At 39.2% G+C, this 13,934-nt stretch overlaps 2 protein-coding genes across 14 annotated transcripts in view; both read right to left on the bottom strand.

Annotated features, from left to right (window-relative positions):
- The window catches only part of NRG1 (neuregulin 1), a 1,021,360-nt gene that overhangs the window by 105,754 nt on the left and 901,672 nt on the right, over positions 1-13,934 (bottom strand). For 5 of the 13 annotated variants that reach the window (XM_073798673.1, XM_033848754.2, XM_033848755.2 and 2 more), the window contains exon 1: positions 12,390-13,178. The exons of the other annotated variants lie outside the window; for them this stretch is intronic. In XM_073798673.1, the coding sequence (XP_073654774.1) occupies positions 12,390-13,056 (667 nt within the window). In that variant the 5' untranslated portion in view covers positions 13,057-13,178. Of the gene's footprint in view, positions 1-12,389; positions 13,179-13,934 lie in introns of those variants that run through there. 13 annotated transcript variants of the gene reach the window in all.
- LOC141277506 (uncharacterized) lies at positions 13,370-13,808 on the bottom strand. Its single transcript, XM_073798679.1, has one exon. It carries the CDS (start codon positions 13,551-13,553, stop codon positions 13,371-13,373), a length of 183 nt encoding a protein of 60 aa, XP_073654780.1. The 5' UTR covers positions 13,554-13,808; the 3' UTR covers position 13,370.

Raw genomic sequence — 13,934 nt, 5'->3', positions numbered from 1 at the left:
ATAAATATATGACCTTGTCATTCAGAAACTCATTAATTTAACGACCTCTAAATCACTCATGTGTGCAAAATCATTTCCTTCCTTCCTTCCCCATATTCAATTAGTCCTGAGGAATTCTTTCTTCCTAGTCTCTCTTATACTAATGGTTTTCTTTCCACTCTCTCTTGCACTATTTATATCATCATCATCATCATTCTTCTTATTATTTTAATGTCTGGACCATTAGTTTATGCTCGTGCTTTTCTGTGAAGATTGGATAACCATGTGAAACATGGAGCACACAGTGCATGCTTCATAACCACTAGCTATCAACCAATCCCTTCATACCGATCAAACTGGCCTACTATGTGCCTACATGCCCATTTCACTCTTGACCTTCCTTTAATCTGAAATATACCGACACCCATCAGAATTGTATATATCTTTCAATGCCCACCTTGTTTCCTTTATCCCTAAATTGAACTAAGTACCCTCATTCAAGTCTTTATTCACTGTTCCCTTCTTGAGGCAGCCTACTTTTTTTTTTTAACATCTTTATTGCAGTATAATTGCTTTACAGTGGTGTGTTAGTTGCTGCTTTATAATAAAGTGAATCAGCTATACATATACATATATTCCCATATCTCTTCCCTCTTGCGTCTCCCTCCCTCCCTCCCTATCCCACCCCTCTAGGTGGTCACAAAGCACGAAGCTATGCAGCTGCTTCCCACTAGCTATCTGCTTTACATTTGGTAGTGTATATATGTCCATGCTACTCTCTCCCTTCGTCCCAGCTTACCCTTCCCCCTCCCCAGGTCCTCAAGTCCATTCTCTATGTCTGCATCTTCATTCCTGTCCGAGGCAGCCAACTTTAATCATTCTATTTAAAATCACCGTGCTTCTCCCCGAGAGCTATGACCACCTTATGCTGGCTATTTGCTCCATACAGGTTGCCACCTTCTAAAATAGTACATGATTGACTTACTTACTTATTATCCTTTTGTCTGTTTTCTTCCTTTAGAGATGAACTCCTAGAACAAAGCCTACTGAGTCACTCAATAAAGAATATGGAAAAATGGAAAAAATGAAATTTTTCCAACCCTAAACATTTAACTGATTTATATAAAGGAGCATAGCTTTTGGAAAAAAAAGCACAGTGAGGTGGCATCCCCATTTTTTAGATCTGTCTCTGTTTCTTACTAACTATGAATATATGTAAGCCAATCATTTCACATTTCTGTATCTTGGTTTCCTCAGGAGTAAAGTAAAATATTTTGATCAGCTTATCCGTAAGAGCTCTTACATCCTTAAAATGTCAATGGTTCTCCTGCAATCCTGTTTCATAAAATTCAGATACTTCCAAATCACTGTTATCTCATCATGGACAGCTCCAATCATCACATTAATTTATTGACTACATCTGGATAATGAGTAGATTTCTGCCTTGCTAAAATGATAGAATTTGAAGCTTCTGCAACTGCTCTCCAACAACGAAGAGAATTTCATTGTCTTCTTATGGACCGGACCTGCACACTATTTTGTGGCAGAGTAAGAAGTCACAGCAGTAAATTTAAAGTATGCACCCATATGCTTGTCCACAGCAACGTGAGTAGATGGCATTTTGCCAGCGAGGAGGGCTTCCTCTCTCAACCCATCTAAACCATGGAGCTCTGTTTCTGGCTGACAGGTGGAGTGATGATTACCCTTCTCAGCTCTCCTTCTAATTCCTGAGAACAATGCAGATAAGATGGTAACACAAATCACACAGAGGAAAAGCCACGTGAGCAAACCAAATGAAAATGGTAGCATAGCCACGTCTTGGTCAATATGTCCCTTGGAATTCCTGTCCCTTTCTTCAAGCCCGTTATAGCAATAGCAAGGCATCAAATTTAGAATTCAAGGAAATGCAACTTAATTTTAAAAAACTGCATAATGGTAGCTCACCACTACATAAGGCTTATGTACCAGGGACGACTCCAAATGCTTTATATACATGAACTTATTTGATCCTCAAAACAACCTCAAGAGGGAGGTATAATTATTGCCACCACTTCACAGACAAGGAAATTAAGGCACAGATAGTTTTCATAATTTTTTCTCTGTGCTAAAAGAAAAGATTTGGTTTAAATCCGCTCCATGATGCCTTCAAAGCTCTGAAATTCTAATTGCAATTATGTAACAACCCAGTACATTTAAAATATGTATCGGTCTGGGGTTAGAATTCCCAATATAACTCAGTATGTCCTAATGAGCTCAGTTTTCAAGAAAGTTGTAACCTAACCCACTATGTCCTCAAGACATTACCGGACTCACCATTATGAAGATTCTATATTTGATAAATCCCATTAACAAGTAGCATAGATTATCAAAAGATTTTGATCCAAAATGGATAAAATTAAAGTTTCAAGGTGATAAAGCATCAGCTATTTAAAAAACTCAGCAATCTAGAACAACTAATTTCCAAGGATTTTGAGAGGCCAAAGACTTACTATATTGATCCCAGTGTTTTTATAAATAGTTTACTGATTAGTAAAATGTAGCTATGTGTACCTGAGGTTCCAGAGTGCAGGTGAACTATAATTAGAGGATCACAGGCATATGAAACTGAACTTCCTAGGCAGGGGTTAAGGTAGATATCTCCTTGCTGTCATTGAAGTAGAAAGATAAAAAGACTGAAGAAATTATTTTATATATATATATATATTTTTCCCTATGTAAACCCAAGTCTTCACAGATGACATGATGTTGTTTTTTCTCTTCTCTTTGAAAAATCATAAGAGTTGTCTGACGGGAAAACTGTAAAAATCCAGCTTGCTCTAAGGATTATAGAAAGGAAAGATCAGAGCTGTAACACTCGGTGCTGCCACTAATAACTCTGAAGATTTGCTTTGTAGGCAATACTTAGCATCATGTACCAATCAATGGTTACTGATTCCTTTTGCTCCCAGAAGACCAAGCAATTATGACCCAGGAAGCTCCACCAGGGGATTACAAACAAATGCTAACAAGAGTTCAATCCCACTGTCTTTAGATCATTCCATTTATTTATGGAGATTTTATTGCATGACACCAACATATTTCATCAAACAAATACTTCCTGTTACTTAGCAAAGGAAGAGGCAACAATGAAAGTCATCAGGCTGTTCATAGTCAAGTCTGTGGTTCAGGTCTCATTCACTCTCCCTCCCCCACCCCATCTAGGGAGAAACCACAGGTCTAGACCAACTGCTCCATATCCTCTGATGCTCTGAGACCCTGGCTTCAGAGGAGGGTGGGAGAAATGAGGAAGACGTGCAGCAAGATCACTGGAGAAGAAGGAATGGTGGGGAGAGTGAAGAGAAAAGTAATTGTGGGATGGCAAGGACGTAAGAAATGAGGGGACGGAGAAGAGAGGAAAACTAGAGAAATAAAATTATATCAACATCGGACACCAACATAGGTAGCAAAGTTAAGACTTGAAACTTCTGGTGTCATTTGTTTGCCTGTTAATTATGTTTCCTTTGTGGCCACCGTCCTTGTCCACAACGTTGCTCTCATCTTCAAATGCATATGAATATATGGACATTTGGTTTAATTTTAAATTATGAGTTGTTAATAAAATGAATTTGGAAGACACTTTTTTTAAAGTAGAGAATTATATGAGTATTAAATTCTGTACTAACTTTTGCTTAAAATAGAGCTCATATATTTCCCCTTCAGCTGAGACAGCAGTACCTCAAGAAAGGCAATTCAAACACTCAAGTGCATACCACTGAAAATTATAGTAAATCAAGTCTCGTCCTGTCACACTATATTCTTGATGAAAAATTTTAAATGCTTTACCTTAGGAAGCTTTCCATTATAATTCATCAAATTTTATTGGGTCTATCAGCTTATTTCCACTGCACTGTCAGAAAAGCCTATATCCCAGTAAAATCTGCCCTCGTATGTTGTCAAATATTTTCCCCTTAGAAGTGGTGGTCTCATTGCTCCAATATTGATTCAGAGTCCAATTTCTGCAGCAAATCTATCATACTTGAATAAATAAGAATCAAGATGTCCAAAGCATAAAAGTTTTCACATATTTCTAGTTCTACAGTAAAGAATAAATGAAAACACATATATTATTACTGATTACTATACATGTTTGTAGATATGAGGCTAGAGTTTTCTTTTTCTTTTTGTTTTTAAACTTATTGATAAACAACCTTTTCCTCTATACTTTAAGTGACTTTATTTACCCAATTTTAGTTATTAAGTAATGATCAAATCATTTCTCCTTTTATTTAGGATACTATATGTATAAGCTAAACATACATATATTATTTGTAGAATTCATATATATATATTGTATTGTTAACCAAATTAAAATAACATCTATGTTTAATTCGGCTCGTGTAAAATTATTCTATGTAAATTATTATTTTTATGCGTTTTGTGAAATTCTGAGAACAGCTTAATTCCTATCTTTTGGGGTCCAGAAATTCCAGTTTGGGACAACGAAAAACGTTAGGTGAACATCATTTCCATTCAGATAAAGAAGGATTCACGATCTTTTCGGTTCAGCTCTTTCTGTGCACTACACTAAACTGTATGGACTCTTTTTTACTACGCTAACCTTCCCATAGAAGGTACTTTCATGACAAACACAATTTTAGTTACTACCTGTCTTTTTCTCTCTTACAGGTAACTCCTTATCATTCTCTCTGTAAGAAAGCCCCTCACACCGTGATTTTTGGACATTACCCAAACAGTAATAATCTATGTATCCTAACCAATCTTTTATGGGGAAAAATCACTCTTTTTAATGATACTACGGTTTAGGAAATTAGTAAAGTTCTGTATCACTCTAACACATAACAAATTAATCCACTTGTTAAGACTCCCTACAATTTATTCCTAGGAATGTTAACATACGTGAATACTGTTTATATGAATGGTGCTAGAGAGAGGAAGAAGAAAGTTCATACTTCTTAAGCCCTGTTCTAATATCAGGAATTTTTTTCCCACATAGAGTAACTTATGTAGCCCTTAACACAATCTCATGAATGCTTTAGGGATTAACATTCCCATTTGTTCTGATGTAGAAACTAAATCTCAAGTGGTGAAGTGATTTGTTCAAGGTCATACCGCTTATAAATGGTAGAACTGGGATTTGATGTCAAGTTTCCAATACAATTTCCACTGCACCATGATGCTTCTTCAACTCTAAGTTTTGCATAAGCTTTCGCAAACTCCCAAACTTACTCTCCAAATTTTGTTACAAAACTATGTGAAGATCAAAGGAGGAGAAGAATAAAGTGAAGAAGGGTGTCAAAGTAGAATGAGAGAGAAAACTGGTACTGGTTTCATATTTACTATATTTTAGGCTCAGGACTTGGTGTTTTCCCATAACTCATTCAATCCCCCAAACAGCCTCAAGAGATGCATACTGCTATTCTCATGAATAAATGAGAAAACAGATTCAGAGGGATGATCTAACTTGCTCAAGGCTGTGAAGAATGGCAGGTAAGATTAAAATTCTGATCTGCCCCTCACAGACTTAGAGAACAAATTTATGGTTGCGGGGGGGGGGGGGGGGGGGGGGGGCGGCGGGGTGGGGGGGGGGAGGTGCGGGGGAGGGATAGGCTGGGAGTTTGGGATTGACATGTACACACTGCTACATTTAAGAGAGATAACAAACAAGGACCTACTGTATAGCACAGGGAACTCTGCTCAATATTCTGTAATAACCTAACTGGGAAAAGAATTTGAAAAAGAATAGATCCATGCGTATGTATAACTGAATCACTTTGCTGTACACCTGAAACTAACACAACATTGTTAATCAACCCTACTCCAATATAAAATAAAAATTAAAAAAAATTCTGGTCTGCCCAACTGGAAAGCTAGTGCCCTAGGGCAAGGCAGAAATCAAAGCTGTAAGAGATATCAGCCGTAAACTACTCAGTAATCTGCCTGGAGCATGAATGTTCCTCAACAATGTCACTGATTGAATACTTCCATTAAGAAGAAACTAAATTCTTCCCAAATAAGTAGCACACTTCAGTAGGGGCTAACTTTAATTGTTAAAAATTCTCCTATATACTACGTTGTCGGGAAAGGGATGTCCAACCTCCACTCCAGAGGGGCGTCCTACACTGATCAAAAGCAGAGGGGTAAAACTCTCTTCTCTAAAGAAGACGTCTATAGTGGAGTGATGAAAGTTTTACTAGTTAGGATTTAAATAATAAACAGGAAATCACAATCATTTAAATTAAGGCAATACATACTATTTGAACATAAAGGCTACAAACAACTTGGAAAAGAAAAGCAGGGTATAGAGAAGAAAAGGATTATTTTAGTTTTTGGTCTCAGCACTGACACTAAGTAGCTGTAGTGTCCTTGGGCAAGTCACTTCGCTTTTCCAGATCTGAGCTTCCTCCCTCAGGAAGTCACTCAGATAATCTCTCCAAATGTTCAACATATAAAATTGTATGATTACAGAATATCAATTATATTATTCAGAAATGACCTTTGAATGCATATACACACACACAAACAGTGGGTTCAATTCACTGCAGTAAAGATGGCAACAAGGTTTAAGATGATGAAGATCGATCTTATTTCATTCCTACTCGTGTGAACAATATATAAAACCCAAGTTCCTTTTCAATTTGAGAACTAGATAACTTAATGACAGATTCCAGCCTTTCTCTGGACAATGAAACTAAAAATCCTCAGGATTATGTTAATGCCCTTGTTCTGTAAGCCATAACAATACGCAGAAAGTATGATTGAAAAAAAATATTTACAGCTATCAACTTGCTACAATCTGAAAGTAATCTTACATTCTTTACATGGCAGAATTATGGATATATTTTCCATTTTAAGAGAGTGTTCCTAAACAGATATTATCTTCCCAACCACTTCAATGGTTTGGTTAAATAGTGTCATAGAGGCCGAACAGGAATCAGCCAGTTACCCAGCTTGTTGGTAGCAGAGATGGGATGGGTGTCGCTTTAAGATAAAGGACATTCCTGGGTAAGTGTTCAGTAGACCACAGATAGAGAAGAGGAATACTATGGGAGGAACAGGAATGGCAGTCAAAATGTGAATAAAATGAAGGTAAGGGGAAGAAACACTGAATTCAGAGAGTATTTGTGTAGGAAAGTAAAGAAATAACTCGAGCTGTGCAAATCGATTCTTAAAATCCACTAGAACAAAAGCTCTATGAGGGCAAGGATTTCACTGTTTTTTATTGTGATATAACCAATCTAGAACAGTGCCTGGCCCACAGTAGGTATCTAAGATGTATTCGCTGAATAAAGAAAAAGAGTAAACAATAAAAGAAAACTGAAACATGGACATAACAACAATAATAAAAATGCAAACACGGGCCTAAAAGCAGGCATGGTATAGTTTATGGCTGATAGAAAGTTCAATAGATTCAGTGGACAAGAGTAACATTAGATAAGTCATAGCTTTTTTTTTTTTCTTTTTTTTTTTTTTGCGGTACGCGGGCCCCTCACTGCTGTGGCCTCTCCCGTTGCAGAGCACAGGCTCCGGACGCGCAGGCTCAGAGGCCATGGCTCACGGGCCCAGCCGCTCCACGGCATGTGGGATCTTCCCGGACCGGGGCACGAACCCGTGTCCCCTGCATCGGCAGGCGGACTCTCAGCCACTGCGCCACCAGGGAAGCCCAAGTCATAACTTTTTTATGCCTTTCTCAATCTACAAATTATCTCCTCCTTCATGTTTTAAAAGGATACGATGAGGTATTATTAAAAGGGAAGGAAGACAGAAGAGAGATGTATGGCCTGGGACATAATGATTTTCTGGGAATGCAGAAATGCTGACATGTATATTTATACGTTTATACAGTGGAAAAGAAGGAGAGATAAAGAAAAGGGATGAAAGTTTGAATCGATGGTGCCAGTAACAAACCAGTATATTGTTTACTGGATGGAGACATCTTTTGGTATGTGTTTTTGTAATATGTGTAAATACTGTTTGGTATTAAAATGCAATGAAGTTCTATAGGAAAGAAAAGGCAGGTGAAGATGCATTGATATCTTAGAATGCAATGGAATTTTGACATATAAGGCCACCAAGGCATAATTAGGAAAATAAGAAAGAGTCAAGGTATAATTGGGAGGGTGGGAAGGGAGAGGAAGGAATAAGGAGAAATAATCAAAGTGGGATATTCAGGAAAGAGGTGAGCTGTATAGCCATCTGCTGCCTGTCAAGAAAGAGATCACCCTAGAAAAACCTAAGCTGTTTTCAAAAGCAAGCGGAACACTGTATGTGTGATGAAATAAAAAAGGCCATAACTGCAGAAAATGTAGTGAGAGCAAAAGAAGAAAATCAGAAGAAAATTTAATTTTAATTTTTTAAGTGAACCATACACATGTGACCAGTGGTCACACTGGAAGTACTTCCCTTAACTACCAGGCAGATGCCACTTAAACTACCAGAGTTAGTCTTCAGCTCTAACTCTCTAGAACAGGGGAAAAATGATAGAAGAAAACTGTTTAGGATTAAATTCTGGGAGACAGGACATTACTCTGTTTCCTACTATTTTGGATTTCCCTAAATCTTTCAGAGTTTTGTGAATTTTAGTAAAAGACGTAATTTTACTAAATCGTTCAGAGTCTGGCTTTCCTCATCAGTAGATTTATAAAATTACTTGGTTCAAATTGAGGAGCTTTCAGCTTTTTCCATCTTAGGCTCTCAATAAATATGGTTAAAGCAGAGAAAAGTTATTTGGAATCACCATTCTGAAATACTATAAGTACAATTGCAAAGACCTAGAAAAATCTACTGGACTTAAAATGAATGCCACTTTTCAATGGAAGGGAAGAAATCCTATGGTATATTCAATTAATTGTGTTGAACTTTGCATATGGCAGTACTTCATATTGTCACTCTGGTAACAATGGTTTGCCATGAAACCCAACAGTACAAAGATTTAAGACAAAGCAAAACAAATTTGGCTTAAGATGAAAATATTAATACATTCTAATAACCAAGAGTCTGTTGTCAAGCAGGTTGTCCCATCCAAAAATACATTTTCTTTCAAGATGGTATGCTAGTTTCCTGGTTACAATTCAATTAATCAGTTCTTTTTATAGTCATCTAAGTTTGCAATCTCCCAGAGTCAGATCTTTCCATATAAACAGAGGGTAAGAAAAATCTTAAAGCCCAGGCAAGGAAAACAAACGAATGGTTCCAGTATTAAGTGACTTGATGAAAACTAAAAACTTAACTAGTCACAATATAATGATCATAGTGGGAAACCACTAACTATGTAGAAAAATATTAGAATTACATATACATATTTTAATTTTTCATATTATATATATAGTCTATATATTAAATTATAGCCCTGTGTTATATTTCTTAATGTCTGCATGTATGCATAGATTAATACGGTGAGAACATGCAGTTATATTGCCTTATGAAAGACATACACATTTTAGAACGGCTGACATAGCCTATACCTCTAGGCAGTTTAAAAGGTGACATTTTGCCTTTTATTATAATAAAGACAAAGAGCGTCTGGATTTTAGAAGAGTCAGTGAGGGAGAGGGTAATTCTAGTATTTATGGAATAAAACCCTAATGTGCTAATAGGTAGATTGGTTTGGGAAATAACACAGCAGACACAATTACTAGGATTGTCTCTCTTCCATTCTCGCAGGCTCCAGGATAAAGAAGAATCAATTAGCCCTCAACAGACTATGACCTTGAAGACTACAGCTCTGTGCATAATACGCTGAATATGCTGAGCCAGAGAGAAACGGAGAATCAAGTCCTGAGACCACGGAAGAGCATGGTTCAGATACGACAATGCCTTTTAAAAAAATTAAAGCTGTGACAGCTTCGTGCATGTCAAAACCACGCAGGACGATGAAAGAAAAGACCCGGTTCTTCTCTGACTAAGCGACAGTTTCTTAATGGAAGAGCAAAAAGGGAAACAGATTGCAAAATGACAACCTAATTCCAAGCTTTTTTTTTTTTTTTTTTTTTTTGCTTTCCTTTCGTTAATGGTTACAAGATTCTTAACCGACAAAAGCAACCACTTATGAGTGTTTGAAAACAAAGCTCCCTGGACCAAATCCCTTTCCAAAATAAAAGGAATACAGACGCACAATTTTTAGGATATTCGTGTTTTTGTTGTTTTCAGGCACTAGTTCAAAAAATTAACCCAGAGTGTGCCACACAGCAAACCCTATAGGCAGTAACGTGTTAACCAACTGTGTAGCCCTAACTTTTCAGGAGAAAACTACTTCCCAGACAGCTTTTGTAGGCTTATCTCCAACGCACTGAGAATGCTGCAGCTGTGCATCTGGCCAGAACCGGCCACTGTGATGCTTTTAGGCAGCAGTAAATCTTTTCCACTCAATAGAAATGCCAGAAAAATCAATGTCCTGGTTTGGAAAAAAGACAAGAAACTGCATGGAATGTATAATCTATTAAAACACTTAGTAGAAGAATTTACCTTAAAAAATAATTTCTCAAAACATCACAACATACTTTTTAACATGGTCCTAGATCAGGAAACTGTGCTGGAGTTTTCTTTGTTTGCCTCTGATGACAAAATTACAGGGTTTAGTTGAAGAGTTTTTCATAGGGTCCTCTTTCTTTTTCTGGACAGCTAAACCTATTCAGGCACATGTTAATTAAAGACTTAAGTTGAAAATGATAAAGACAAAGAAGTAACCTTGTCTTCGTGGTGAATTGTGCTTCTCTTTGCAAGATCTGTACTTGCTTTTTATAGCCTGTCATTTCATCTGGGTATTATTTCCCGGACACTTTGCCAGGTGGGAAGAGGCGGTGAATACAGTGATGGCTGTCAGACCTTTAATGACACTTCAGGGATTTGATAAAGATACAAAGCAGTGTCTGCAGAAAGGAGGTTCTTCCCTAACTACACCTGAAAAACAAGCCTCTTTTTTCTTTAAACCTTTGCCACAGAAACTCATGTGTATGAAATGAGCTTGAATCACAAGCACAAATGAACTTTTTCTGCGTTTCTAGGACACACGGCTCTCCTTCATACTGAATATATCTGAAAAAAGATGTTTGTGTTCTTCATTACCATCTAGAGGGAACCAGAAGGGGTATTTCATCACCGAATCCTTACCCTCAACTCTCCTTTAACTCTAAGACGTTTTACACACGTTATTCAGAACCAAATTCTCTGATCCTTTACTTGTTTCTAAGTAAATAGTCTCAATGGTGAAAAGTGATAGAAGATAGAGAAACAAAAATAAATTAGAAACACTAAAAAAAAAAAAGCTATAGAAAACTCCTCTTCTATAATGACGTTTAGAACAATCTGACTGGTCATGGTTTCATCCTTGACAACTTTTCCATTTTAAAGCATTGCAATGACCCAGAACAAACAGCAGTATATCGCTCTGTATTGTTTTAAGAGCGTGGCCTCTCTTTACTCAGGTGACGGATAAAAAGGACACATCTAAAACAAAAAAACGATGTACCTTACTAATGGATCTTGTACTTTTTAATGACTGTCAAGGAAGCTACTTAAACATTGGATTACAGAAAACAAAACTAATTGGACAAACCATAATGGAAAAGAATATGAAAAAGAGTATATATATATATGTAGATGTATAACTGAGTCACTTAGTTGTACAGAAGAAATTAACACTGTAAATCAACCATACTTCAATAAAACTTAAAAAACCTAATTTGGGAAAATCCTTTCATGCAGATTTGTACCACGTGCTGAATAAAATAAAACTGCCCCATAATAAGGGCTCAGCAACTCAAACTACTATCTGAGCACGACAGCAACCGTCTGATACTGCTGAAAGGTGAGTGCTATAAACATCTAAAGATTTCTTGCGGTATCAGGAAGAACCAATTAAAATACAAACGTGGGGAGAAGTGGTTTAGGGAACAGGAAGAAGAGACGGAGAAAGAGAACAGGCAGCTCGGGCTGGCTGGGAGGCAGAGGGTAACAGAAAGGTGAGGAGAGGTGATCGGAAGTTTATATGGGAAAACAAAAAGACACAGGATCATACTCACTGCTGTACAGAAGTCATGTTTATATATATATATATATATATATGGATGGTCTGATGTTTTAATCTTAAAAAGTGTTAGAAATCAGTGGAATGTAACTGAAATTCAAGCATGGCTCCCAGACGCTGAAGTTTTGGGTTCCCCACCCCAGATTTAACAATCCAGGTAGAGTGAGTTGCTGCTAGAGCATCAGTTCTAACCAGCAGTTCACACGGTCTTTGCACTCCTCTCTCCACGCCACCCCGGAGCATCCCAGTCACATGATACACTTAAACCAAACCATGCCATTAAAATCCAAGAAGAAAAGGACACAGCCACACACTCTAGAGAACACTTCTGAGGACCTCAAGCCCACCCCTCTCCCTTACACATCATCATCCTTCTGTCTCTACTTACAAAGTTTAGGAGCAGTCTGGAGATTAGTTTCTGTTGCTTGTGGCTGAGTGGCTGCCTTGGGTGTTCTCACCTCAGGGTTCCGAGTGGGTGAAGGGAAGGATGGAGCAGTGGATGGCAGGAAAGAAAAAGCGAAAATACGATTCTTCGGGGTTGGTACCGCTGAAGGCTCAGAGGACACAACGGCATTGTCAACTTGCACTGTAACTTGAACCTCAGTTTCAGAGTGAGCCCTAGAGACAGGTGAAGTGTATGCCTCAGATGATACCCACACAGCTGAGGCAGCAGTTGGATCCAGAGAAATAATAGGGTCCTGGCCTAACCCTCCGGGGTCAAGGTGAGTGGGAGAGTCATACTCAAAAATCTTGTCCACAAACACCCACTTGAGGCCGGCGATGCAGAGGCAGAGGCTGACTAGGCAAGCCAGAATGGGGACGATGCAGATTTTCTCTGAGTTGAGGCAACCTCTCAGGCGCTCAGCTTCCAGGCAGACACAGCAGGGAACAGCCAGGCCCACGAGTCCCGGGGACCTGCCATCTTCGGTCTGGGTCTCCGGCATGTCTTCTGCTGCCGGAAGCCCATCCAGAGATGGGTCTGCACTCAGCTGAGTGGAGGGGCTGGAGGACCTCTCAGCAGCTGCCTCGGACATGTCTGGGGGAGAAATCTCCATCGGCTCACCTCCAGAAGGCCTGGCCTCCCGCACCGTCCATTACCATCCCCCAACCAAATGATACAGCATCTTACAGGGGGAAATCGATAAGTCCTCCAAGTCCAGAGCCATTACCGAAAGCAAGAGGAGTTCAGGAGGAAAGCAGGCGGAGAAGAAAAGAAAGCCTCTAGCAACTACCAAATAAAAGTATATTGTAATTCTTTACTGCTGTTTCTGGGCCACTTTTGCAGTTCTTTTAAATGCTTCTCCAAAGCATGCCGGCTGGTCAAGAAGGACAGAGGCCAAAAGAGAAACCGAGCTGATCTGTTGGTCAGTTAAGTAAACCAGTAGCCCAAACTGAAAGGCATGTTTCTCACCTCGAGCATCTGAAGCTGGGGTCTGCTCAGATGGAGAAAACAACTGTCATGCAGGAGAAGTAAAAGCAAAAGCAGGACCAGCGGCGGCGGCGGCAGCAGCGGCGGCGGCAGGAGAGGCAGCAGTGACAGTAGCAACAGCATCCTGTTGTGTTAACGCGACGGCTGAAAGGGGCTGAATCATTACAGAGCAGCAGGTGCCTGCCCTCCGAGCATCACTGCAAACAGTCTCATCGCAGAGGGATCTGAAGGCGAGAGCGCGGCCAGGAGGGGCGGTAACTGCGCTCCCCGCCCTGCCTCCACCCCTCACCCGGCAACCAACTATTCTTTGTCCTTCCCGAGCGCTCATTCACTTTCTTCCTCTGCGGCTCTTCCCTTCTTCACCATCTCTCTCCCTTCCTCTCCCCTCCTCCTCCAAAAGCGTTCTCTCTCTCTCTCTCTTTCTCCCTTTCTCTTTCTTTTTCCTCCCTCCTCTCCCACCCGCCTCCCTCCATCCGCACTCTGGGGCTGCTGGCTGGTCGGAGT

The sequence above is a fragment of the Tursiops truncatus genome, chromosome 21 (assembly GCF_011762595.2).
Source record: "Tursiops truncatus isolate mTurTru1 chromosome 21, mTurTru1.mat.Y, whole genome shotgun sequence".
Classification (NCBI taxonomy): Eukaryota; Metazoa; Chordata; class Mammalia; order Artiodactyla; family Delphinidae; genus Tursiops; species Tursiops truncatus.
The sequence above is the reverse complement of the archived record's forward strand: the minus strand, read 5'-3'. Positions and strand labels throughout refer to the sequence as shown.